Source organism: Myotis yumanensis, unplaced genomic scaffold (assembly GCF_028538775.1).
Source record: "Myotis yumanensis isolate MYYU_CA2020_CCGP unplaced genomic scaffold, mMyoYum1.0.hap1 SCAF_5, whole genome shotgun sequence".
Taxonomy (NCBI): Eukaryota; Metazoa; Chordata; class Mammalia; order Chiroptera; family Vespertilionidae; genus Myotis; species Myotis yumanensis.
In genome coordinates, this window is record NW_027223756.1 from 78,532,352 (window position 1) to 78,558,928 (window position 26,577).

Here is a 26,577-nt window from a genome sequence, read left to right on the forward strand (position 1 = left end):
CAAAATGCAGATGCATCTGTGAGAGTATTTGAATTTTAATATTTGACTGTAAGGAAAGCACCTTCTAGATTATCTGCGTGTCTGGTTTATACGTGAGCTGAGCCATTCTGCATCTGCATCTATGATTATAACTGGGTTTCCAAGGGCTCGCTCACAGACAGGTCTGATTTTCAACGCAGTGCTTCTTAAACTGGGAGTCTGGTAGAAATATTTTTCCTTTAAATGGGGTCCATGCATTACTCAATATGAGCCATTTTGGGGAGTGTTTGTTCTTTTGAGCGGGGCTGCAATGATATCAGAAGCTTTTATTTTCTGTTAATCTTCACCCAAGGATATTTTTCCCATTTATTTTTAGACAGTGGAAGGGAGGAGGAGAGACACAGGGAGAAATATCAATGTGAGAGAGATTGGTTGCTTCTCGTATGGGGCCAGGGATGGAGCCTGCAACCAAGGTACATGCCCTACCGGCTAGGATGATGTCAGAAGCTTTTAAAAGTTTTTCGAGGTCAACTGAAATCCAGGAGGCCACAGCTATTAAGGCAATTAAGACATTTGGGTCCTGGCCCTGACCGGGTAGTTCAGTTGGTTGGAGAGTCATTCTGATATGCCAAGGTTGTGGGTTTGATCCCCGGTCAGGGCACAGAATCAGCCAATGATTGCATGAATAAATGGAACAACAAATTAATGTTTCTCTCAAAGCAGTCAGTAAAATAAGACATTTGGGTCCTGTTGTTATTTTAAATCTCCTGAGGGTTTATGTTTTGTTCAAAGCGGGACCTCAAACTCCCAACCAGACCACAGGAACGCACAGAGAGGCAGAGGCGGTAGATGAGTATTACCCGATTTATTAGAGATCTCTTCAACATAAAAAGAGGAAGGGGTGGCAGGGGTGGGGCCCGGGGCTGCATATGAGTGTTATCAGGGCCAGCAGTGGCTGTAAGGTTACAGAGGCGCCCAGGAGGCTGCGCTCTGGATTGTCACATACCAGACCCGGGGCTGAGCACGCGGAAGCCCCGGTGAGAATTAAGACACACAAGGTTTGCAGTTTCGTTGTGTTTTGAAATCAGTTCAGCCATAAAAACAAGGTTGGGATGGGGACCGTGGGCTGTGGTGACAGTACCATGGCAAGAGACCCCATCAGGGATGGGAGTATTGCACTAAGCCAGGTGGTGGAGGGGGTTGGGGGTTTGAGAGGCGGCTGGCAGGGGACACACAGAAGGTTCTACCTTGTCAGCCTCAGGAAATGCCTTTCGTTTTTACAGTACAGCAAGTCAGACGCTGCCCATGTTCTCAGCGACAGCGGCCATCAGAGATGAGTCAGGAGAGAAACGGGGGCAATTTACAGATTTCCATCTTTGGGGGGCCGGGTGGGGGATGGCTGGGTGGGTTGGCCCAGGCCTTTCTGGTCAGGGGTCTGAGGAAGGCCATGGGTCCACTACAGTTATAAATAAGGTCTTGCCTTCCTGCCCCCCTGCCCAGAAAAGAATGGACAAATGCCTCCCATCAGCACAGTCCTGGGACAAAGAATACAACACAAAATGGGTCTCCAAAGGGGTCTTCCTGACTTAACACAAAAACAGAAATGTCATGTCCAGGAGGTTTGCAAATTTCTCCTACAAGTCAGCATCCAACCACTGCACTTGTTCTGTGATTCACCCAAGGGGCCGAGCAGGGGCTGGGGCCTGATGGGGCCACACAGGCAACTCCCTTGCTCGTTTCTATACTGACCAAGGATGCCCTGGACGCAGGGCCCACTGCCCCAGGACTGTGCTGCTCCACTGGTCATCGCCACTGGGGCTCAGGATGTCTCTGGGGCCCAGCCTCTGGGGGCCTGGGTGGTGACTCTCACATTGGTGTTTGGGTGACGCAGCTGTCCCTGTTAGTCCTCCAGAAGTCTGCCTGCTCAGGCTGCCTGCCTTCTTGGTGGGACTGGTCAGAACAGACTGGTGATTTGTGGCCAGAGTGTCTGCAGACAGCACTGGTCTGAAATCCAGGTGAGGGTGTTCCCCAGGGTCTGGACAAATGCTCCTTGGGCAGTAGGGAGAGAATGCTGTCTTGCTTCTTGTTCGGGCTACCTGCAGGTTATTCTGGCGGATTCTCTGAGGGTCCCCTTCCCCAGGCTGCACAGAGTCTCCCATGGCCCTGCTCAGAGCTGAGGTGCTGCCCCTGCGCAGACAGCAAGAGAGCCTTTGGGGTGCAGCCTGGTTTTCCAGGGAAGAGTGGACAGCAGCCAGATCAACAGGTTCCCTCCAGCAGGCTGTCTGAGGTGGGATGAGGAGGGACCTGCATAGCAAGAACCAGCAACAGTATATGCAGCTCGCAAAGGACTCAAAAAGTCAGATTCCGAGATCAGCGAGTTATCTAGCTGTCTCAGGCTCCACCAGGGAGGCCGGGGCTGGGGAGAAATTCTTCCAAAAGATGTGGCTTCTATTCCAGGCCAGTTCCCAGCTGTTCCCATGTGGGCCCGAGCTGGCGGGGGTCCACAGAGTGGGCAGGGGGCAGCCATCACTGACATTTCATCTCAGGGGGTGGAAGTGTGTCTAGGGGGAGGAGTGAGAGACTTTGCAAAGCTGCCGGCTACAGCAGCCCCTCCGGACACAGCAGCGTATCCTGGCGGTCGCCCAGGGGGGCCCTGGAATGGCCGGCCCTGTTGAAGATGACAAAAATAAAAATACTGTTTTTCATTAAAGAATTTTTTCCTTTAATCTGCACAGGTGTCTTCATCATTTAAAAATGAGAGAGAGGCTGCCCACCCGTCATGGGAGGACTCTTGCTGCAGAGAGTCTGTCCCTCTAGGCCTTGTGCCTGCCCCTGGGGAGGGCCCTGCTCCAGGACACAAGCTCTCCGGAAGTCCTGTGGCGAAGGGCCCAGCTGCCTCCTCTGAGTCGGATGTTTCGGAAATCCTTCTTTGAAAAGGTGTCTCCCATCACTTGGGCCCTATCTTCCAGACACTAGGCGGTCCACATGGATGAGAGAGACGTCCACAGCCCTGAGCTCCATCGAGAGAGGGGGTGGCCGTGTGTCCATATTCTAGTCACTGCCAGGCTATTTCTGCTCCAAGTCACCTGGGAGGCGGGGGTGGTGTGAAACACACACTGAGAGATGGAGGAGTCAGCAGGGTGGTGAGCCACCCCAGGCCACCAGGCGGCCTCCCCCAAGGACAGATGCCCGGCACCCGGCCCACAAACCTGAGCTGAGAGCAGCTGCTGGGCACAGGTGTGTGGCTTCCAGAGGTGCCCTGGGAACCAGTGGGGACCTGGTGGCCCTTCTTCTAGGTGCCCATCCAAGACAGACAGAGGCGGAGCAGGGCGGTGCCTGCGGACACTCAGCAGGATTTTCACCTGGAATGGCTGGACCACTGGGTCACAGGTCCCCAAAGCCAACGAGCCTTGTTCTCTCAGCAAGACACATGCAAGCATAGCAAAGAACCAAAAAGTGCCTAGAATGAAGTGTCTTCTTTCCCCATTGTGGTTTTTTTTGTTTTGTTTTTTGTTTTTGTAAAAAAAGCAGCTGTGTGCTGCTGTCTCTGTGCAAAGAGTAAGGACCCAAAATAAATACATGATTGGAAACTCAGGAAGGTTCACAGTATCACAGGCGCAGGTAGTTGACAGAACCGGGGTCATTGCTTTGCAGCCCGGAGCATCAGCGACCATCGCCAAGGGGAGGGTGTGGGCGAGTGAGATCCAGTGGCAGCCAGGTGGCATCTCCGGTGCTCTGGGCCGAGCTGGGCTGGCCAAGTGTACGCTCCACTCCTATGGGTTGGTGATTCGTAGAAATTACTGCAGAAGGCAAGAGAGGCAGGTGAGGGCGAGATGAGCCGCAGCTGGACCCCCCCACCCATTGGGCCTCCCATGATGGGGCCTGGCCCCACCATTGATGCCTCAGGCCAGGGACTCCACGTGCCATGAGGGCTGGACACAGACCCCCAAATACTTACCCATGGGCCACCACACAGGAAGAGCCCAGGCCTACCCCTCCCGCCCAGACCTGTTTCCCCCTCTGTCCTTGGGGTGCTCTCAGCCCCAAGTAGGCCAGGCTGGCAGGCCATGGGCACACTTACTGTGTCGCTCTCGCCGTCGGAGGCTGAGTGGGCCTGTGCACTATAGTGGAGCGGGGAGTACACCCAGCTCCTCTCATCGGTGGGCTGGAGGGCGGGCAGGCGGCACGTGCAGGAAGGGCGCAGAGAAGAGCAGGGTGTGAGGAGGCACCAGAGAGGTGAGAGGGAGGAAGGAAGAAACAGAAATAAAAGAGGCGGACCCCCAATGCAGGACAAGTGGGCAGCTCGGCCCCCGGCTGCCCTCTCCCTGATGGGGACCTGCCCCCAACCTGGACGGGCCTTGAGATGGGCAGGACCGGGGTTGAGTGGCCGGAGCAGGCAGGGTGGGCAGCAGAAGCAGTGAGTGCAGTCGGGGCGGGGAGCAAAGGTGGCAGGAGCTTGGTGTACTGTGCTGTCCGCTGTCCTCTCTCCTCCTCCTCCTCCTCCTCCTCCTCCTCTGCCCACCCGTGACACCTAGCCCAGCAGCACCCAAACCCAGATCCTGCCTGCCATGCAAGCTCTGGGGGCGCTTGAAGGTGCAAGGTGGCAGGTGGCCTAGTGCTCTTCCAGCTGTGTCTGGGGAAGGGGTTCCCCATTCTGTCATCAGATTGGGGGCAGGCGTGCTTCCCTGCCAGGTCTGTTCCCATCTCAGCTGTCTTCTTTCTTCCTCCTCTCGCCCAGGAGCCCCCACTCCTGGCCTTCAAAGCCCCGAGGCCTGAGGACCTCTACCCCGGCTCAAGCCTCTGTTGTGAGCACCAGGCCTGGGCACACACCTGCCCTGGCCATGTCCACCTGGCTGTCCCCAGGCCCTAAACCTACTACAGCCACAACCAACAAGCCCCCAGACCCACCTCTCCTGCACTCACTGCCCCTCAGAGCCCACTTGCTGCTTCCCCCAACCTCTGCGTCTGCTCAACACCACCTTCCCTGCAGCTCTCACAGGCCAGACCCCTGTGCCCATCTGTGGCCTAGCACAAAGGCACACAGGGCAGCAGGGCAAGACACTACTGCAGGCCCCACTCATTCCTTCACACGGTTATGGCACAATACAAACCCCTGCTCATCCGCAGCAACTCGCTCCGCCTCCCCTGCCCACCTGGGACCCTGGAGGCCAGGGCCAGGCTGTCTGGGGGCTGCTTGTACCCAGTGCCCAGCACAGGGAAGCTGCAGGAGGAATTGACACTGACCTAGCTGCCCTGCTGGGACTCAAAACGTGAGAAAAGAGGGTCCCACTGGACCCTCTGTAGAGAGCTGGGTCTGGGGGAGGGAGGGACCCAGAAACTAGGGATGACCCCATTAGAGTTAGGTCAAGGGCACATCTTTCCTGCAGGCCTGAGGGTCCTTCTTGCCACTCATCCAGCCTTCCTGTCTTCCCATCCAGCCTCCACACTTCCGTTTCCACTGTGCCCCCTGCCGAGACACTCTTTCCTCTTCATTTCCACGCCCCACGTGTCTTTTAAAGTCCAGGTCAACCCCCTCGAGGCACCTCTGCAAACTGCTCCCCCAGGGATCCCTTAGGGGCTGCTGTGTGTCCCCAGCTGATGGGTCATGAAGTCACCTCTGGGGGATGGCATCCCCATCCTGGGAGGACAGTGTGGCAGGAGGGAGTGGTGAAGTAGTCTTGACACCCAGTGGCAAGCAGGGGGCTTGCTGTTGGGGCTGTGGTGTGAGCCTCCTCTTGAGAACAGAAACTCTCTCCAGTTCTTTACCCTGTTCCACCCATTCACACTGTGCGGCTCTGGGCCCTTCATTTATTGCTCAGAACGACGATAACAGGACTGATAAGGCCACTGCTGCATGACATCTACATAGCGTCCCACTGGGTGGATGAGTGTCGACTGCACACAAAGGCTGGACTCAGAATTTGTTTAAACTGTGTGCTCTTGTGGGCTCCCTGAGGAGCAGAGGCCTCAGTTATTCCATCTGTGAAATGGGTATGAAGATACTAGCTCCTCTCTCCTGTAGCTGAGTCAGCTTTGCAGGCCCTTATTGACCCATGTGACCATCCCCATCAGAAGGGCAGATGCCCCTTGGGGAGCCATCAGCAGGAAAGTCTTAATGAATGAGAAGTGTCCACCTGACTTGTCCCTCGCTTGGAAGGGCTGGGAAGAGGTGGCCTGGGGCTGGGGTTCAAATGTAGATTCCACCATGGCCAGGCCCGCTGAGCACCAGCCGTGCACCTGCTGGCCACTGATGCTAACTTCACAGGAGATTAAGTGACATCCCTGCAGGACACACACAGCAGGGCACCTGCACAGTTATCATGATTATTTTCCCCAAGTCCCTTCTCAGAGGGGCAGGGGCTGGGCTTCCTGGAGGCCTGCTGTGGTCACTTACAGTCCCCGAGGAGCTCAGCGTCATGGCCCGCAGTCGGCGATGCCGGGGAGAGTAAATCCAGTACCTCCCATCCGTGAACTGGGTGGGCCGGAAGGGCGGAGGAGGCAAAGAGAGGACAGGATGAGGGGACAGGAATGCAGAATCCAGCTGAGGTCAGGAAGGTCAGGTGGAGAGGGTGCTAGGCGGGGCAGGTAGCCAATGGCAAAGCAGTAGGAGTGTTTGGGGGTGTCAGGGTCACACTGTGGCCTCTACCTTCTCTGCTACCCCTTGTGGCCCAGCCACCCACTCACAGGACATAGCCCAACCACCTCACACATGATTTGAGAGAACAGGACAAAAGTCAAGCCCCAGGGATGGGAAAATGATGGCTGGTAGGGAGGACAGCATACAGTGTGCCCCCTACAGTTCCTGGCAGGGGCCCTGTGACCCAGCAGCACTGGCTCAGGACAGCAAGTGGTGGTAGTTAAGAAGCAGCGATAGCAGCAGAGGGCCCGGCCCACCCAAGCCTGGAGGTTTGAGGCCAGGCGCCAGGACCAGGGCAGTGGGCAGCCCGCAGCTCACCTTCCCTTGGGAGGCAGAGATGACAATGGAGGTCTGGGACGAGGGCAGGCAGCTGGGCTGCAGTATCGGGCATTCTCTGTTGCAACTGGGGCCATCTGACCCCTGACCCACCATCGAGGGCCAGTGGACTAGACTTTGCAGGCTCCTGGCCACCCGGTACCTACCTCACCCAGGCTCCCGGCTCATCTAATCTGTGCCTACAGGAGATGTAAAGGGGGAGGTGACCCCAGATTTGGGAGGGAGGCCCTAGTCTCCAGGACAGGGCCCCTTCCTGCTGTGATGAACCCCGCCTTGTTCAGGAACAGCCGCATGTCCTCGGCCAGGGAAGACGGAGGCATGAGGCCCACCTGCCCCTGCCACATTTCCCTTGCCCCCTAAGGACAGAGCCCACCCAGCCACCCCATCACCCAGGAGAAGATCCACAGCATTTCCAGCACAGACCCAGGACCCAGGGGCCCACTGGGGCTGAGAGCGTGAGGACCTGGGTGATTCCCAGGGGGACCGGGTAGCAAAGCTGGGGCCTTGGCTCTTGCCAGGCAGTGGTCACAGGGTCTGGGGAGCAAGGCCCAGGGACGTTTCCTGGCCTTGGGATGCCTGGCCTGGGTATGAGGGGGGAGCTCACATGCCACGTGGGTGTGCACGTGTTCAAAGTAGACCACGTGAGTGCCGTCAGCATGTAAGAGCACTGTGAGTGTGGTGTGCAAGAACATGTGCAGGTGTGTGTGTGCCTCTCAAATGTGAGTGTGTGAGCGTGTCCATGTCAGTGTGCACGTGTACAAATGTGGGCGTGTGTGCTTGTGAACACGTGTACACATGTGCATGTGTACAGGGGTATGATAGTGTGTGCAATGTGTGTGGGCATGTCAGCAAATGTGCATGCATGAGCACATGTGGGTCGAGGGCCCTGTGACGAGAGAGAGCCCCTGGAGGACTTACAAAGTAGATGTCGGTGGCGGGCGTGTCCTCCTCATCCGAGGCCTGGCTGGCGGGCTCCGAAGCCTGGCTGGCGGTTTCCGCTTCAACAACAATGGCAGAGGTACTGGCCGGGGAAGCCTCCACCCTGGGGACAGGGCAGGACATGGGAGTCCTGGGCCAGGCCCTCAGCAGTCCCTCCTTTCCTCGCCCACTCCCTCTCACCCTCCTGCCCCCCCTCATCAGTGTGTCACCACGGAGACAAGTCTTAGGAAGCCAAATAAAACTGAACACCCCCCGTTTTGTCATGGCCCAGGGTGTAACTGGCCTACCTGGACCTCTCCCCTCAACACAGGCACACACACTGGCCTGGCCTTGCCACTTACTCCCACGGCACCCTCTATAGAGAGCTGGGTGAACGTAGAGCCGCACTTTCCTTCTCTGAGCCTCAGTTCCTCATCTGTAAAGTGGGGACATGCAGGTCTGAGCACTTACGATATGCCGAGCCTGCTCAAGAGCCTTGTGTGAATGAACCCACTGAATCTCCCTTGGGAAGGGTTTGCTGCTGTTCCATATCACAGGTGAGGAGACTGAGACTAAGAGAGATGGTGAGCATCATGCCCAGGCCTCAGCTGAAAGCTATGTGATTGCTACGTAATTTTCATTTCATGAATAAATGACAAGCTCTAAGGTGACAGAGCGTTCCTAACTGTGGCGAAGTTGTTCTTCAGTCATGTTTCAGGTCAGGCTGTTTTTCTGGGCAAAGACTGAGTGATATGTTACACTGCAAGACTTCAGTTAAGGGCAAAAAGCACAGTGGCAGAGACTGGAGTGTGCGTGTGTGCGCGTAAAATAAACCCTTAATGGGCCGAAACCGGTTTGGCTCAGTGGATAGAGCGTCAGCCTGCAGACTGAAAGGTCCCAGGTTTGATTCTGGTCAAGGGCATGTACCTGGGTTGCGGGCACATCCCCAGTAGGAGATGTGCAGGAGGCAGCTGGTCAATGTTTCTCTCTCATCGATGTTTCTAACTCTCTATCTCTCTCCCTTCCTCTCTGTAAAAAAATCAATAAAATATGTTTAAAAAACAAAACAAAACAAAAAAAAACAAACAAAAAAAACTCTTAATGGCAAAGTGAAGCCTGGGAATGTGGTGTCAAAGCTAAGGTCTCTTAAAATAGAACAGCAAAAAAATACAATAAAATAAAAATAGAACAGAAATTCTAAATTATAAAATTAAATAGACCAAACAGATGAGAAATAAGTTAAGACATAAAGAAACTGATCGACAACAATCAACACATTGACAGAGAACTTTCCATTCCCTGGCAAAAAATACACATTTCTCCCATATGTCCATGGATATTAAAAACAAAAAAACTAATGTTGTATGTACGTGACCATAGACTTTAATCTGTTTTAAAAAATAGCATAGGTTGCTTTAGGCCACTTTTCAACTCAAAAGTAAAATTAGAGTTAAGTACTAAAAGGGTAAAAAAAATCCTTAGGTACCCAGAAGTGCAGAGACACTCCTAAATACTAGTAAACCTCAGTCCATGGTCTCTCTCCCTGAGCACTGCTGATATCAGGGCTGGGTCACTCTCGGTGGGGGGCTGTCATGGGCACTGTGGGGTATTGGGTAGCATCCCTGGCCCCCACCCACCCAATGCCAGGAGCACCCCCAGTTGTGACAACCACAGATGTCCCCAGACAGTGCCCAGTGTCATCAGGGGGCAGGACCACCCCCAGGTAGTTGAAAGCCTCACTGCCTTACATCAAAGAGGACCTTAAAAGGAAAATCATAACTATCCATAAAGAGCCAGCATAAAAAGGAACTGCTTCATGTCAAAACTCTTGGGGCAGTAAAAGCAGCACTCAGAGGAAAATGCATAGCCTTAAGTGCCTCTTATCAAAGAAGAAAAAAGGAACTTAAGCACTCAACCTATGCTGAAGTAAAAGAAACAAATGAGAAAACAAATCAGAAGTTAGAAGAAAAAAATTACTGATGAGTTAAAGTGATGAAACAAGAACAAAATATGAGAGCAGAAAGGGTGACTAAGACCAAAAGTGGTCCTTTGACGAAACTGGCCAGTCATCTTTTCCAAGTGCAGGCAAGGCTAAGAGTGAGGGAAGGGAGGAGAAAGAATCGCAGATCACCACCGAGGTACATCCCTGGACTGACACATTACATGCAGCTCTGTGAGTGCAACTGTGCTCCCCAGCACCTCAGTTCCTGAAGCCCCATTCCCATGCCTCTGCTCCCCAGAATAAATTTCCCAGCCTGCCTTGCTGCCAGCTGGCCATGTGACCATGCTCAGCCAATGAGATTGGGGCAGAAGTTGAGTACAGAAACCAGGCAACAGGAGAGCATGGACCACATGGACTGGATGGTCACTCACCCCTCTTCCTCCTCCTTAGGGACCACTATCTCCACACTGCATGCGGGCTCCACCTGCACTGTGATCTGCTGCAGGTCCTCCTCTACGCGTGCCTCCTCCTGGGGCCTGGAGGCAATGGGATGACATGCTCAATTTCCCTCCTCTCCCACCTCCACTTCCCAGGAGCTCCAGCTGAGCTCTGGGCAGGTGCTGATTTCAGTCCCATGGGGTCTGAGGTGCTATCTCTAGGTGCCAACCCACCAGGGCCCTAAGCTGGTCCAGCTCAGGCCTAGTCCTTTTGGCTGCCACGCCCAGCTGGGGGCTTTGAGGGGACAGCAAATGACCGTTCACTTGGGGTTGTCCTGGGACTCTGGCACCAGCAGGGGCACAATGATGGGCGACATGAATCCTGCCCCCATTCCTGGGGTGGCTTGGAACCCGCCTAGGACCTGAACTAGGGGTGGGGTGGTTTGGGGGCCCAGAAGCTGAGGCCCCTGTTGAAGGTGGTGGGAGCCTTTGGGCAGCCAGCAGGCAGCTGGACAGAGGGAGATGTACTTTTCGCTAAATGTGCTTTGTACCATGACTTTCTTTGCAACTGGAAAGAATTATCCTCCCAAAAGCTAATTGTGGAGAGCAACCCCTATTCACCACAGCTGTGTGACAAGATCAAACAACTGGGAACAACCCCAGTGTTCCCCAAGAGCAGGAACAATCTGTTGGAAGGAAGAGAACTGCCTGGCTGGTATGGCTCAGTGGTTGAGCATCGATCTAAGAACCAAGAGGTCACAGTTCGATTCCCAGTGAGGACATATGCCCGGGTTGTGGGCTTGATCCCCAGTAGGGGGTGTGCAGGGGGCAGCTGATTGATAATGTTTCTCTCTATCCCTCTTCCTTTCACTCTCTCTCTCTAAAAATCAATAATAACATATTTTTAAAAAAAGAGAAGGAAGAGAACCAGCAAAGGCTCATAGCAACAACCTTCATCTGGAAGTGACAAAGCAAGGAACAGGGGGCACAGAGCCACAGCTTTTGTCAAAGCAAAAGGGAGAAACAGGCCTGAGTGTATGTTTGCTCGTATATTCATAAAATACCTCCAGAGAGAGGGAAAAAAACATCTAGGGGGTGCTCCCAGGGAAGGGACTGGGCATGGAGCAGAGGCAGGCATCTCAGTGTGTGCGCTTTTACATCTCTTAGAATAAAAAAGAAAAAGAAAGGATTAACAGGTGCAGGGGAGGGGGCACCCAGGTAGGAGTGAAACACAAAGTGACTCGAGATTCTGTGTGGCTCTTGAGCCTGAAGATTAATCGCTAAAATAAATCTGTTCCCAGGAAAGAGGGGCTCTGGGTGGAAATGTGGAGGGGTGAGCTGTGCAGAGGGAAGGGAAGGGCGGAAAGGGGCTCTGCAGGGAGGAGGTGGGGAGACTGTGGGGACTAGAGTAGAGACTGGAAGGGAGAGGGCTGGGGGCTCATCTTACCGGCTATCCTGTCCAGAGGACTGTGTGCGCCGCCTTCCGAGAGAACACAAACAGGTGGAATAGATGGAATAGGTAGGGAGGCCTCCCCACCTGCCCCACCCCTCCCAGGCCCTGTGCTGGCCCCTCCTCTTAGGAATGCAGCCCTACCTCTGAGCCGCCCCCACCTCCGGGGGCCCCCTTCTGCTCACCTGTACCTTGGCTGCTCTGAGGTCTCTGAGGGGGACCGCTCCGGGATGGACAGGGATGTGGAGGACAGGGTTGTGGCGATGGATGCGGTGGTGGCCTCCTCAAAAGAAGGTGGTGTGCAGGGCAGGAGGTCAGGCCGGCCTGTGGGGAGGAGGCAGTGGGTACCTATGGGAGCCAGGCTCCAGGGCCTGCTGCAGGGACTCTGGGCTCGACTGCAGCTCCCACTGGTCACTCACAGTTTTCCCCAGCACAAGGGATTCCAGTACCTTCCTGCTGCTCTCAAACTAAAATCCAAACTGCCTCCCTTCGACCCTGCCCTACCTGCCCTCTTCACCTCCCTGCCTTCTCCGCCTCCCTCACACTCACTCTGCTGCAGCCACACGGGCCTCCTTATTGTTCCTCCAACACACCAGGCACCGTCCTGCCCCAGGACCTTTGCACATGCAGTTTCTCCCTTGATGCTATTCCCCAGCCCCTCCCTGACTGGAATCTTCAACCCTGGTTGCTTGGAGGGACCTCCAGAACATCAGGCCCAACCCACTGAGCACTTCCTCCTTCTAGGTCTGTGTCACCCACAGGGCGGTGCTTTCTATGCTTAGTTCTCCCTGCAGGTCTTCCTGGGCCTCGTCCCAGCTATTCCCTACTCCCCAGGTGCCGCAGATGTTGAACTGGAAGGGGACCCCTCCCATTCGGGCTTAGCCCAGCTGCGGGGATCCCTTTCCTCACACGCATTGCTATTGTTGCTCCCTGCACCTCTCCCCCTAACCCCCTAGGGATGGTGTCTTTCCCCAGCAGCTGCCTCATTTCTCCTGTCACAAATGTGCCCACTCCCACTGCCCAGTCACCTTCGTCCTCCAGCGTGGGGTAGCTGCGGGCCCCCCGCAGGTCGTACTGCGTGTCCTCCCGCTCACTGGGGATCTGGCTGGCTGAGAAGGCAGCTGTGGGCCCCAGGGGTTTGACGGCCAACAAGGCACCACGGCCCTTCTTGGATGGTGACGACTTCAGGGCTGGGGAGGGAGAGTGGTTGATGTGCTTGGGGCGGCGACAAGGCAGGGCCCCTCAGACCTCCGTCTCTCCTTTGCGTGAAAGTGTGGTGGGCACCGAGGGGCCCACCCCTTGTACACACGGCCCTCACTGTTCCAGTTCCAGCCTGTCCCTCAAGCCTGGGGCCTGGAGGCAATGGGATGACATGCACAGGAAGCAACGCTCTTTCTGGAGAAAGCCCCGCCCTGCTTTCCTCCTGGCTCTGCCCACCAACAGAGATGGAACCTAGCACCTCCGCTCTTGGCCTCCAGAAACAGCAGCTGCCAATGTTTATTTGAGCACTTTGGGGCCTCATCCCCTTTGTCCCAGCCTACCATCGCTGTGCCCAACATTCACACAAGAAAATGGAAAGCCCTCGGGAATGCGAGGCTCAGAGCCAAGGACCTGGCCCCCAGCCAGGCTGTGTGGCCTGGGGGAATAGCTCAGCCTCTCTTGACCCCAGCATCCTCGTCTGCAACAAGGTCAATGAGGCAGGGAACCCCATAACACTCTGCACCAGGCCTGGCCTGTCATCACCCGTCACCGTCCTCTCCTTGCTCCATGGTGGCTAGCGCAGCTCCCAGCACACACTAGGTGCTCAATTTTTCCTGTGCACAACCATTCAGTCCCCCGAAGCCAGCACTCTCCCCGGGACTACAGTGGGAATAACATCCCAAGAAGGTTCCAGGAAGTGGTATGCTGGTCAAGTTAACAAGCATCTCTTTGGAGACAAAGCTGGATTTGTGGTGTTGGCCTGTTTTCATGGTATAAATGTTCCCCCCAGTCAGTTGCAAGCTACTGACTAAATGTCACAGAACATGGAGCTGCCTCGGCTTTATGAGCCAACTCCAGGAGATGGGCTGGCTTGCAGCCCACCTAGGCCTGGGCTGGGCTGGGAGAGTGGTCCCACGTGCGGAGCACACCACAGGGTTTGAGACCTGGGAAGGAGGCACACACAGACACACACTGAGTTCCTACTATGTACCAGGCCCCACGCTGGACACTGGGGACACAGTGACCAAGGCCAGCAAGCACCCTGTATTTTTTGGAGGGGGCTGAGGGGTAGAAGACACACAGACACGTTGGGAGCAAGACTCTTTTGGATGGCACGTGGGATCTCAGCCTGGGGTGTGCACCAGGGTCAGGGACCCTCCAGGCCCAGGATACATGTGGGGCCTCGGAGACCACCCACAGAGCGAGAGCCATTACCGCTCACCCTGTAACCTTCCCTGACAATGTCTAGTTAGGCCAATGACCATCTCAGTGCCACCAAACTCACATGCCCTTAGTGATAGAGCGAGGCTATGGGCAGCCCTGCTGAATGCTGGCACTGGACTTGTATGAAACACATGTTGCCCTCACAGCTCTGTACAGATGGGGAAACTGAGGACCGTGATCTCTACTGGCAGGAGGTCCACACAGACAGAATGAGGCGAAGCCAGGACTCAAACGTGGACATGGGCACCAGGCCCTGTGCTGACCTGTGTGGTGCGGCTGCCTGACTACCCTGTTCTCGGGACCAAGTCCCTGACTGAGCCCCGGGGCTGACCAAGCAGCAGAACGAGGCACCTGGTTTACCGCACTCTTGGCTGCCTGCTCGCCTCTCTCCACACCCCAGGTCCCTCCTGCTCAAAAGGCAGGTAAACTCACAGGAGTTCTTCCGAAAGACTGTGTTGCTCATGAACTTGAAGAAGCGCTCGGCGTAGAAGCTGGGCCGGTGGACGGAGACAGTGTCCTGGGAAGAGATGTGGGGGCCCGAGGGAAAGCAGGGGTGTGAGCACTATGGCTCCCTGTGTCCCACAGGACAGCCCAGAACAGACCACTGTGGGGGGTGGGGGGTGGGGTGCACCTCCTCTGTGGAGGGGATAAGAGGGTCACAGCACAGGGCTTTCTGGAGGGGACCCAGGGAATCAGGTAAGAGTGGCAGGAAGGGGTATGGAAGATTTTTACACTGTAAACCTATCTGTATTTGTAATTTTTTGAGCCATGTGAATAATTATTCAAAGAACAAATAGCTATTCAAAGTAAACGGATAAATATCAAAATTAAGGAACCAGAGGGATTTTCTACAGCAGGGGTTGTCAGAGCATGGCCTAACACCTGTTTTGTAAGTAAAGTGTTTTTTGTTTTTGTTTTTGTTTTTAAAATGTACTTTTATTGATTTCAGAGAGGGAGATAGAGAAACATCAATGATGAGAGAGAATCATTGATTGGCTGCCTCCTGTATGCCCCACACTGGGGATTCTCTCTCATCATTGATGTTTCTAGCCCTCTCTCCCTCTCCCTTACTCTCTCTGAAATCAATTATGAAAACACACACACTTTTTTTCTTTTTTTTAAAAAAGAGCCTCCTGCTGGTTGGCCACCTGGATCTTCTCAATGCACATTCTGAAAGCTCCTGCTTGACCCTCCAAACACTCTCTGAGGGGTGTGGAGGATTGTAGATTGGGATCTTAGCATTTTACAGACTGTAAGCAAATGGATAGCCCTTAACACTGTAGTAAGAATTGGTCTGAAAAGGGGGGTGCCATAGAAGGAAAGTTATCTACCAGGGCTGGCTTTTGCCAGAGTTGGACCAGGGGTGTGAGGGCTGCCAGGGTCCCACAAGTGGGCTGTTTGGCTCCCAGTGGTTGGTTCTCACAGTTTTTTATATTTAGAATTAATCCACTGCCGGGGTTTCCATGTTGGCAGTGCTCAGGAAAAATTGCATTGCAAGCTTTTCTCAAGCAACAGAGATGTTCTGCTAAAGTGGGCCACATGCCCACCTGGCAACAGGAGTCAGAGCTGTGTGGTGCTGCCCCTGGGCCAAGACCCCCTCACACTGCACAGTTCCAGATTCTTCTTTGGCTGGCCCCTGACTTTCCCAGTCAGGCTGTCCTTGGGAAGCCTTCCAATCAGCTTGGGGGTCCCCTCCTCCAGGAAGTCTTCCTGTATCCCTCATAGATGGCTCAGACCCGCTAATCCCTCGCCCTGTGACTGTCTGCTATACAGCTACTCCAGGAAGGGGGGGACATGTCTCTCAGTTCTTTAGCACCTGTGCCTGCCAGGGAGATGGTCACTGCACTTGTGGACTGATAGATGGAACGAATGAGTGAGTGAATGAATGAATGATGCTCACCCCATCGTGGACAAGTGCCTTCCAGGTGTGTTCCAGCTTCTTGATGAACCTGGCAGAGAAAAAGCATCCAGAACATCAGCCAAATCTTTGGGTCCAGGAGTTCTCTACCAGGGCCATCCTGTCCCCAGAGGACACTGGGCAATGTTTGGGAACATTTGTGGTCATCACAACTGCAGGTGCTCCTGGCTCCAAGCAGGCGAAGCAGCCCTGGTTTAAAGGAACTAAAGCTGTCTGCTCCCACTACCGCTAATCTGGAGGAGGAAGTGAAAGGGCCAGGGTGCTTGGCCCTCCGTGGAGGACAGACTGCTAGTGCCTCCCAGAGCCTGCCTTTCCTCTTTCCTCCTGGCCTAGACGGAGCCAGGCTCCTCTCTACTAGAGTCAGTCCCTTGAACCATGGCCCCCAGCCAGGACCCTATCACACATCTGGGCTGGGTACAATGCCATCTCCCCGCTGCAGCCTTCCTGGACGCCCCTCGTCTGTGGGGGAAGAATCCCTCCTTATGACACCACTACCCCCACTTATTTACTGCCATGTGCTACCCACTCCTTCCGCCCCCCCGCCCCCCGGGCCTGGGCAGAAATCCTGGCAGGCTACTTCAAAAGCTACCTAACCCTGCTCCAACCCGAGGGAGATCTTACAGAAAGATGCCTACAGGAGACAAGGTCAGCCCTCCCATATGAAAACAAAACAAAACAAAACAAAAAACAGGCTGTGAAAGTTGAAGGGCAGGAGGTGATTTTTACAAAGTCAGTCCTCACTTATAGGTTCTGAGACTAACGGAAACAATGTATAACAAAAACAACTTTACCACAGGCTAAGTGATATAAACATGAGTTATGTTCCTAGGCATCTCAGCAATGTTATAATGCAACCATGTTGAACGAAATGATGTTGTTCAAGGACCTGCTACATTTAAAAAAGAGAAGCACGCAAAGAAGAAATCGGCCTTGACCTGTCTTCGACATTACTGAGTCCCTAGGACAAATCTAGATTCCGGGGGTGGAATCTCTAGGTTGGGGACCAAATGTTCCCGTTATGGGAGAGCTGGGGAGGAGGGCGGCCAACAGGAGCCTTCCTGAAGGCTAAGAGGGCCCTGCAAGCAGACAGCACCCGGCTTCCCTGAGCAGGTGCACCCGGGGGACTAGGCACCCACCTGTAGGACTGCAGGATGTCGATGATCCCGATGTGCAGCAGCAGACGCTCCCCTCGGCCATTCACGGCGGGGATCCCACCCATCCTGGAGAGAGAGGAGCCCGAGCGCCATCACCCACACATCCAGGCCAGAGGACCAGGGACTGGCCCCGCCTGCTCAGGTCTAGGTGGGAGGGGGCTGGGGCTCCAATCCTGGTCTGGGACTTGGGGAGAGACAAGGGTGAAAGGAAAGAGGAGCCTGGGGTTTAAGAATCCACATGAGCCCTGACCATTTTGGCTCAGTGGATAGAGCATCAGCTTGCAGACTGAAAGGTCCCAGGTTCGATTCTGGCCAAGGGCATGTACCTTGCTTGCGGGCACATCCCAAGTAGGAGGTGTGCAAGAGGCAGCTGATTGATGTTTCTCTCTCATCGATGTTTTTAACTCTCTATCCCTCTCTCTTCCTCTCCGTAAAAAATCAATAAAATATATTAAAAAAAAAAAAAGAATCCACATGAGCCTGGGTGGTGTGGCTCAGTGGTTGAATGTAGACCTATGAACCAGGAGGTCACGGTGTGATTCCTGGTCAGGGCACGTGCCCAGGTTGCAGGTGCGATCCCCAGTAGAAAGCATGCAGGAGGCAGCCGATCAATGGTTCTCTCATCATTGATGTTTCTATCTCTCCCTTCCTCTCAGAAATCAATTAAAAAATATTTTTAAAAATCCACATGACCCCTATAGATCGTAGCTTGGCTGGACCTTCAGTGGGGGTCCCAGCACAGGGGACCCCCATCTTGGCATGGGATGGAGCAACTCTACCAGCCAGCTCAAATTCAAAGCTGGAGGCCTGAGGCTCACAGCTAAGAGGCCCAGGTGCACACACACATACACACGGTGCACTTGCATGCACTCATGCAACTTGCACACATATGCATGTATATGCATACACACAGTTGCTCACACAGTTACACTCATAGTGCGCGTGCGCGTGTGCACACACACACACACACACACACACTTGCATAATACGCATACATATGCACACGCACACTCCCAGGCAGGACTGCAAGGGCTCTTGGGTGTAGTCTGGGGAGTTAATTGCCTCACGTAGCCTCAATCCTGAACATGCCCAGCCCAGATGGTTAATGAGGTTACACGATGTAGCAGCTATCCTGAAGCCACCATAACCCAAACCCACCAACATCAGGCTCTGCTCACTGCACTCCATGCACTGCTGAGCTCACCTGCATGCCCTGCCATCCCCTGCCAGGCCCTGTGCAGATCCTACAAACATGCCAGGATGGTCTGAGGTCAGGGCCAGCTGTGCAGGGCCACTTTGCACATGCCACTCCCTCCCACCTTACTCAGTTGCAGCCCTGTGCCTGGTTCCCTCTGCCTTCCACAGCTGGTGGCCTAGTGCAGTGGCCAGGCTGGGGTCAAGCCTTGCCCCACCCCCCACCAGCTGGCTGTGCACACAGGATAGCTATCTCCACCCCATCTCTGAGCCTCTTTCCCCAGCTACAGATGAGGAGGTGGCCCCACCTCCTCCAGGGCCCCCGTAAGGACAGAACACGGTAGTGTAGGTAGAGAGTCCAGCGGGTTCCCAGCATGGTCAGTGCATGGCTCATGAACAATCTTGACCCATCTATAGCGGTTCTCGTCTGGGATGACCCTGCCTTAGGGGACACTGGGACATGCCTGGGGATATCTGTGGCTATCACGCCTGGGGGTACTGGTAGCATCAAGTAGGTAGGGACCAGGGATGCTGCTCAGTACCCCAGTGTCCAGGAGAGTGCCCCACTGAGAATGATAAGGCCTCAGTGTCCCCAGTGCTGAGGAAGGGGACATGCCATGAGTCTGTCTCCCTGACTAAGCCCCCAGGGCAGGATCAGGTTGGGAGGTTGACACTGAGGGGGTGCAGTCGGGACATGCTCCTCTCCATGACCTTGCATTTGGCACGGCCACCTTTTATCTTTGGGGAAGCAACACGCTCAATCCTCCCATTGGTGGGTTCTGGGTTAGGTATCTTGCTATAAAGGGGCTCTCCCATCCCGTCATCTCAATATCCTGTGCCACCTTTCAACATCTGTCTAATTGTGCTTCACACAGTGGGGTCCAGCAGGAGGGAGGGGACCTCTATGTTTCCCATGTGGATGGACAAGGGCCTGAATCCACTGATCAGTGTCTGCCGAGGTCGAGACACCCTGGCCATAGCTGTGCGTCATCTGTCTGACCTTCACCAGGCCTGGTGGGCAGACACTGCTGTGCCTGTGTGCAGACCAGAAACTGGCCACAGAAAGGCTTCTGCCTGGTTTGCTTTGTCATTGCTTGCCTTTTGTGCCAGCTCCCCCTGCCCATGTTCACACCTGGCCAGAGGGGTGGGTAGAGACAAGAGCTGGAAGCCCTGGAAGCCCCGCCAGCCCCACTACCTACGTGTCATCCGTCTCGATGGCCTCCCCACACGCGGCCCCGCCCTGGATGGACTCCATGGCTGTGGAGTAGAGCGCCTTCTGACCGAGCGGCCGCTTCTCATCTGCCGTGCTCTGGGCACCCTCAGCCTGCCACTCCCGCTCCTGCTGGTCGATGTTGTGCACACCCAGGAGCAGGCTGTAGTCCATGATCTTGAAGCTCTCCAGCACCTACCGAGTGTGTGTGGGGGGAGAGCGTCAGGACACACGCCCTGTCCCCCACCCCCTGCCCCCAAACCTGGTGGTGATCTCAAGCTGCGCACCCTGCATCTCTGTCCGTTCAGTCTCCACAGCCACGCCGGGAGACCCTATTGCTATCCCCATTTCACAGACAAGGAGACCAAGGGTGGAAGGCCAGGCTGTGCAGCAGGCAGATGGCGACAGAGCTGGGATTGGCCCCTAAGGGTGGCCTAGGGGGTGGGTGTAACCCTAAGCCAGGCTGCCTCTCTGAGACCGGACAGAACGCTTCCTCCCCTGAGACAGAGCAGCTGACTCTGCGCTCCCACTTCCCTGGTGCCAGTTGGGGAGCCTGGGTGCTGTGGATGCAACACCCACTCCAGCCCCACAGTGGAGTCCAGGCACATGACCATCAGGCTTGGGGGATGAACCCCCCAGACGCCGAAAGTCCCTGAGACATCAAAGAGGTTTTCTGGTGACACTGTGTGAAGTTCTCCACAGGGTCTGTGAGCTGAGGACAAGAGAGGACCCAGCCCAGCCCCTGACAGCTGAGGATCTCGGCAGGGACGCCCCTTGCCAGGTCTCTGTTTCCTCATCGCTAAAGGGGGAGTGGCCTGACCTTCCAGGCTGTGGGACGGGTGGGGGTGGGCGCAGGCCGACTGAGACTGTAAGAGCTCGTGAAGACCCTGGCAGAGCATTCCTTATCCCTAAAAATCACCTGCTGTGGAAGCGGGTGGCACGGAGCCAGGAGTGCTGGGTGGTGGGGCAGGTCTGGACCTGAGGTGCCCCTTAGGGGCCATGAGAAGGTCGAGCTGCTTCTGTGGGTTTGGGTTGTGTGGTAGGAACAGTCTGATTAGGACACAGGGACGAGGGGAGCAGAGGGAGCCTGGTGCCGGGCTATGTATCTCGGGCTCACTCTGCACTAGCGTTCACCAGCATCGCCGGTTCACAGATGGGAAAACTGAGGCTGAGAGAGGCTGAGGACCTCACAGGGGCGTGTGTCCCAAGGTCCCCACCCTTAACCACCTGCACTCGCCAGGGCAAGGGGGCCTCTCTGGCCCTAAGTTCCTCCTCTGCAGTGGGATTGGGGCAGCAGGGCTGGGGCCAAGGCTCACCAGGCAGTCCCGCTGCAGCGTCTTGACGAGTGCAGAAAAGGTGTCAGCGTCCAGCAGGAGTCCCTCGGGCATGTCCTGGATGAAGTCCAGGTCCTTGTAGGTGGGGATGCTCTTCTCCCGTTCCTTCTTGCTGGCCCGCCGCTTGTATGTGGAGCCCTTGAGATCAAACTTGAGGTGCATCTTGACCATGCGTGGCAGGATGTTGTTCATGACCACCACGCGGATGTTCTTGCCCCCGGACTGCACGCAGTACAACCCATAGAACTTGGGCAGGAGCGTCCGCGGATTCTGGTTGAGGTTCTGGGGGGGTGGGAGAGGGGAACGTGTTGGTAGACAGTAGCCAGGAGGCCACGCTCTGCCTCGTAGCCACTCCCACACTCCCTGGCCTCACACACAGCCACTCAGATCTCAGGCCAGAGGTCACCTCCTCCCTGACCTACCACCTCCTTCCCCAGGACCCCAACTTTACACGGGTCACATCAGCCAGTTTAATTCTCTATCTCCCCATCCAAACGGAAGCTCCAGGAGGGCCTGTTTCTACCAAGCCAGGTCCAGAGACATGGCCTTTCGATAAAGAACCCCATGGGACACCACGGGGTATCTGGGCCCAGCTTCCCACCAGGTCAGACTAGGTGTCCCTCTTCCCAGCCCACCCTAGGGTTCCCCAGCCCCAGAGCAGGGGCTGGCAAACTCCAGCCCGAGGGCCAACTCCATCCAGCTGCTTGTTCTCATACTAATGGTTTTATGTTGAAGAGTTGAAAAAACATACAAGAAAAATAGCATTTTGTGACGTAAAAACTTCATAAAATTCACATTTCAGTGTCCATAAATAAAGTTTTATTGGCACTCTGCCTGCCTGTCTGCTCAGGCACTATCTATAGTGGTGTTCCTGCTGCAATGGCAGAGCTGAGCTGTGGAGACAGGCTTTTGGCTCACATAGCTGTCTGGCTCTTTACAGAAAGTTTGCTGGTCCCCGATCTAGGGGACAGAGGGGTCCCACCAAGATCACACATGGCGGATGAGGGATGCTCTAAGAGAGATGGTCACAACCTGGGCAGAGCACCTAGAGGGGTCTGTCCCCATGCCCACCAGGTCGGCACAGCAGGGCAGTCGACACTCAGGTGGAGCCCACCTGAGTATAAGGACCCCCGCTCCCAACCCTGCCCAGGGGCCTGATATGCCCTTTTGAGTCCTGAGTCATACCAGAATGGGGATGCCCAAGCAGCTGGTCCTTTGCGAGGTGCCAGCTGGTGGCCCAGCTCCTCTTCCCCAGTGCCTCTGAGTCACCAAATGCCGAAGCATTCTGTCCATGAGCCACAATTTCTGGACCAGGACTCAGGGACATCAGTGGGGTAGAGAATGGGGAGCCAGGACCTAAACAGCAATTCCTGCTCACAAGTGTGGGGGGACTGCCTGAGGGGGTCTCTGAGGGTGAGGCCATGAGACTCAGGAAGAGCCTTGGGGACCCCTCTGCCAGGGCCTTAGAGCCTTTGCTCCTGTGAAAAGGAGCTGGGGGCAGAGCAGAATTGCTGCATGTGCCGAGAGGAAGAGGGGTGTAAGGTTGGGGGAGGCAGACAGGGGCTGGAAGGAAGCCCAGGACACTGCCCCCAACCCCTGGAGCCTTGCGGGAACCCATGACCCCTACCATGTAGTAGCCGGGCAGCAGTTTCTGCAGGAACTCTGCCTCTTTGTGCATCACCGTCTTAATGATGAACTCATCGTCGCTGGTGACGTAGAAGAGGGAGCCGCTGGCGCCAGGGTTGGACAGCTCGATCAGAGGCTCATTGCACAGTGAGTACTGGAAGGAGAGTGGTGAGTGGGTGGGGGGGTCCCATCTATGATGAGCTCATAGGAGACAGTAACGTCTGCTTTGCTGGCAGGCTCTCTTCCTCCCTCCTGTGTTGAAGGGAAAGGGGCCCCAACCTACAGCCAGCAAGGAACTGAGTCCCGCCAATGACAACATGAGCTTGGCCTTGGACCCTTCCCCAGTCTAGTGTCACATGGGACCCCAACAACTGCCCATCTCCTGATTACAACCCTGAGCAAAGAACCTGCTAAGCTGCACCCAATTCTTGATCCACAAAAACTGTGAGGTTACAGCCAGGTGGTGTTTTGAGCCACTGAGTCTGTGCTAACTTGTTACAAAGCAACAACTGACTAACACACCTACCAAGTAATCATCTGGCCGGATGCCGAAGAGCTCCCGGAAGTAGCGGAAGGCGACAGGTGCATAGGTCTTGAACCTGAAGTCCTGGAAGTGGTGAGCGGGAGTAAGGTTGCTGCCTTCACTGTGGAGGAAGGAGGGAGGAAAGCCTGTGAGGGATGGTGCCTCTAGGTGCTGTGCTCCACGGCCTTCCCTCAGTGGCCAAACTGAAAGGCAACTTCAGGCTTCCAGTGGGACTCAGGGCTGTGGCCAGTCTCAAGAGACCCAGTATCCTCTCTCTAGTCCTTCCTTGGCTGAGTCCACACGTGGCTGAGCACATGACCACCTGCAATGAGACCACTGCCCAGCCTCTCTTGCAGCCAGGTGTGGTCAGGTGACTGTACCGGCCAATGAGCTGTGAGTGGGGCAGAAATGATGTGTGTCATTTCCTGGTTGTGCCCTAAAGGAAAGGGGAATGTGCTACCCTCCCCTTCTCCTTCCTGCTGTTAGAATGCAGATGTGATGGCAGAAGCCTAGGCAGCCACCTGGGTTGCTGATTAGAAAAGCTGCATATTGAGGATGGGAGAGCAACAAGAAGGAACCCAGGACCCACCTGACCAGCCCTGGATTGCCTATAGACTTTTCTGTGTGTGTGAGAAAGAGAGAAAAAAAACAAACTTCTTTTTTCCCCTATTAAAAAAACACCACTGTTACACTGGCTCTCTCTGACTCAGCAGCAAACTAATATCCTAATGGATACCGAGTCAGACCTCAAAGTCAAACAGACACCAGTAAAGGCTATTTGCAGCAGAGAAGAGAGCTCGGAGAACACGAGGCTGTTTCGTATGACAACACTGTGTCTGTCGGGGGTGCTGCTGGGAGGCGTGGGAGCCAAGCCTACCTGGGGAAGAAGATGCTCTCCACGACGTAGAAGTCCTGCATAAGCACGTCTCGCTCCGGCTTGGAGCTCAGGTTGCCCACGGTGTAGCCAATGCCCAGCTGGATGGCCCCCTTCAGGGTGGAAGACGTGGTCTGTGGGGAAACGCAGCCACATCAAGACCTACCCCTGGGCCAGCCCCTACTCCAGCCCTGGGCCCCAGGGTCCTACTAGCATTTATTACAGATTTGCGGGCCTCAGGCTAGTTGCTTGGCCTGCACAGCTACACAGCAAAGAAGTGGGTTGGCTAAGACTCCAATACTGCCTCTTATGACCCCAAGGCCCATTTTCAATCAAGATTCTAGAACATTCCAACATCTCAAAACTGCCCTGATGCAGCAGCAGTCTATCCACCATCAGGGTTTTTTGGAAGAAGGGGGCACAACGTATGGAGACACACCCAACTTCATTTCTGTAGACCTGGGTTTCTTCTACCCACTTTCTAGGTGATTCATATCATCATGACCAGAGAACGACATTGGCTCTCTGTGCCTGTTTCTCCATCTGTAGCCAGGAATGGAAGTGACAGTGCGTTAGTTCTTGTGAGTGGTCCGGACCAAAAGCTGCCTATGCCTAAGAAGCATTCGCTGTTTGCACTTTTCTCATCACTGTGGTTTACGGTGTCACTGTGGCTCTAAGCAGCATGTGTATCACTGAGGAAAGCTATCTCAACCTTCAGTCTCTGATTCTGGGCCCCAGCACCCCCGTCACAAGTGCAATAGCAGGAGGGCCGGCAGGAGTTAGCTTCTGCCCCTGAGCAAGTCCATCCTGTGCGGGGGTCTCGCAGCCTCCAGCTGCCTCTTCTCCTGAACCCCCTCAATGACAGGGCTTGCTCTATCCTCCACACTCAACTCGCTCAAGATGCCATCAATGGAACACATGTTTCTCTAGAGGAGATACACAAATGGCCAACAGCACAGGAGAAGATGAGCAACACCGTTAGCCATCAGGAAAAGCAAATCAAAACCACAGTGAGATAGTACTTCACATGCACTGGAATGGGTGTAATCAGAATGACAGACCAGTGCTGGTGAGGACCAGGACACACTGGAATCCCCGTGCACAGTTGGTGGGAATGGATAATGGGGCAGCCACTGTGTTAAACAGTCTATTACAGCGGTTCTCAACCTGTGGGTCGCGACCCCTTTGGCGGTCGAACGACCCTTTCACAGGGGTCGCCTAAGACCATCCTGCATATCAGATATTTACATTACGATTCATAACAGTAGCAACATTACAGTTATGAAGTAGCAACGAAAATAATTTTATGGTTGGGTCACAACATGAGGAACTGTATTTAAAGGGCCAGAAGGTTGAGAACCACTGGTCTAATAGTTCCTCAAATGTATACAAAGAGTTTCTGTGTGACCCAGCAATTCCACGGCTAGGTCTATGCTCCAAAGAGATAAAAGCATGTCTGTAAAAACTTGCATACAAATTTTCATAGCAGCATTATTCCTAACAGCCCCAAAGTGGAAACAAGCCAAATGCCCATCGATGGGTGAATGGATAAACACAATGTGCTCACCCACATGGTGGAATATTACTCACCCATGAAAAGGAATGAAGCACTGACACTCACTACAATGTGGATGGACCTTGAACACATGGTGCTCAGTGAGAGAAGCTAGATCCAAAAGGCTACACAGTGTGTGAGTCCATTTATGTGAAATGTCCAGAACAGGCACATCCAGAGATGGGAAGTGGGTAGGGGGATGGGGAGTGACTACTAATAGGGATGAGGTATCTTTAAAAAATATATATATATATATATATACGTGTATGTACATATATATATATACTAGAGGCCCAGTGCACAAAAATTTGTGCACTGGGGCGGGGGGGAGGTCCCCCAGCCCGGCCTGTGCCCTCTCGCAGTCTGGGACCCCTCGGGAGATAACGACCTGCTGGCTTAGGCCTGCTCCTGGGTGGCAGAGGGCAGGCCCAATCCCTAGGTGCAACCCCTGGTCAGGCTCAGAGCAGGGCCAATTGGGGAGTTGGGGCGCCGCCCCGTCATGCACAGAGCAGGGCGGATCGGGAGGTTGCGATGCCACCCTCAGTCACGCTCAGGGTAGGGCCGATTGGGGGGTTGGGGCGCCGCCCCCTGTCACACTCAAGGCAGGGTCGATGGGGAGGTTGCGGCGCCACCCCCTGTCACGCACAGAGCAGGGCTGATCAGGGGGTTGGGGCGCTGCCCCCTGTCATGCACAGAGCAGGGCCCATCAGGGGTGTTGGGGCTCCATACCCTGTCACGCACAGAGCAGGGCCGATCAAGGGGTTGAGGAGCTCCCTGCTGTCACTCACAGAGTAGGGTGGATAAGGGGGTTGGGGCGCCACCCTCTATCACCCACAGAGCAGGGCCGATCAGGGGGTTGGGGCGCCGCCACTGTCACACTCGGGGCAGGGCCGATGGAGAGGTTATGGCTCTACCCTGTCACACACAGAGCAGGGCCCGTGGGGGTGTGGGGGTTGGGGCGCCGCACCCTGTCACACACAGAGCAGGGCTGATCAGGGGGTTGGTGCGCTGCACCCTGTCAAACACAGAGCCGCAGGGCAATCAGGGGATTGGGGAGCTCCCCCCT

General features: G+C 55.0%; 1 protein-coding gene across 5 annotated transcripts in view; it reads right to left on the reverse strand.

Annotated features, from left to right (window-relative positions):
• Nucleotides 1-829: 829 nt before the first annotated feature.
• Nucleotides 830-26,577, reverse strand: part of PIP5K1C (phosphatidylinositol-4-phosphate 5-kinase type 1 gamma) — a 57,510-nt gene continuing 31,762 nt past the window's right edge. The window contains exons 1-17 of one of the 5 annotated variants that reach the window (XM_070415796.1): nucleotides 24,396-24,644; nucleotides 23,960-24,090; nucleotides 23,086-23,203; nucleotides 22,561-22,713; nucleotides 20,916-21,215; nucleotides 19,589-19,794; nucleotides 17,178-17,261; nucleotides 16,024-16,072; nucleotides 14,556-14,640; nucleotides 12,728-12,889; nucleotides 11,885-12,023; nucleotides 11,697-11,729; nucleotides 10,244-10,348; nucleotides 7,871-7,994; nucleotides 6,374-6,451; nucleotides 4,061-4,144; nucleotides 830-3,779 (exon numbers count right to left, since the gene is read on the reverse strand). In XM_070415796.1, coding sequence (XP_070271897.1) covers nucleotides 3,777-3,779; nucleotides 4,061-4,144; nucleotides 6,374-6,451; nucleotides 7,871-7,994; nucleotides 10,244-10,348; nucleotides 11,697-11,729; nucleotides 11,885-12,023; nucleotides 12,728-12,889; nucleotides 14,556-14,640; nucleotides 16,024-16,072; nucleotides 17,178-17,261; nucleotides 19,589-19,794; nucleotides 20,916-21,215; nucleotides 22,561-22,713; nucleotides 23,086-23,203; nucleotides 23,960-24,000 — 1,764 coding nt within the window. In that variant the 5' untranslated portion in view covers nucleotides 24,001-24,090; nucleotides 24,396-24,644 and the 3' untranslated portion in view covers nucleotides 830-3,776. Of the gene's footprint in view, nucleotides 3,780-4,060; nucleotides 4,145-6,373; nucleotides 6,452-7,870; nucleotides 7,995-10,243; nucleotides 10,349-11,696; nucleotides 11,730-11,884; nucleotides 12,024-12,727; nucleotides 12,890-14,555; nucleotides 14,641-16,023; nucleotides 16,073-17,177; nucleotides 17,262-19,588; nucleotides 19,795-20,915; nucleotides 21,216-22,560; nucleotides 22,714-23,085; nucleotides 23,204-23,959; nucleotides 24,091-24,395; nucleotides 24,645-26,577 lie in introns of those variants that run through there. The other 4 variants (XM_070415792.1, XM_070415791.1, XM_070415794.1 and 1 more) reach the window with 4 other exon arrangements.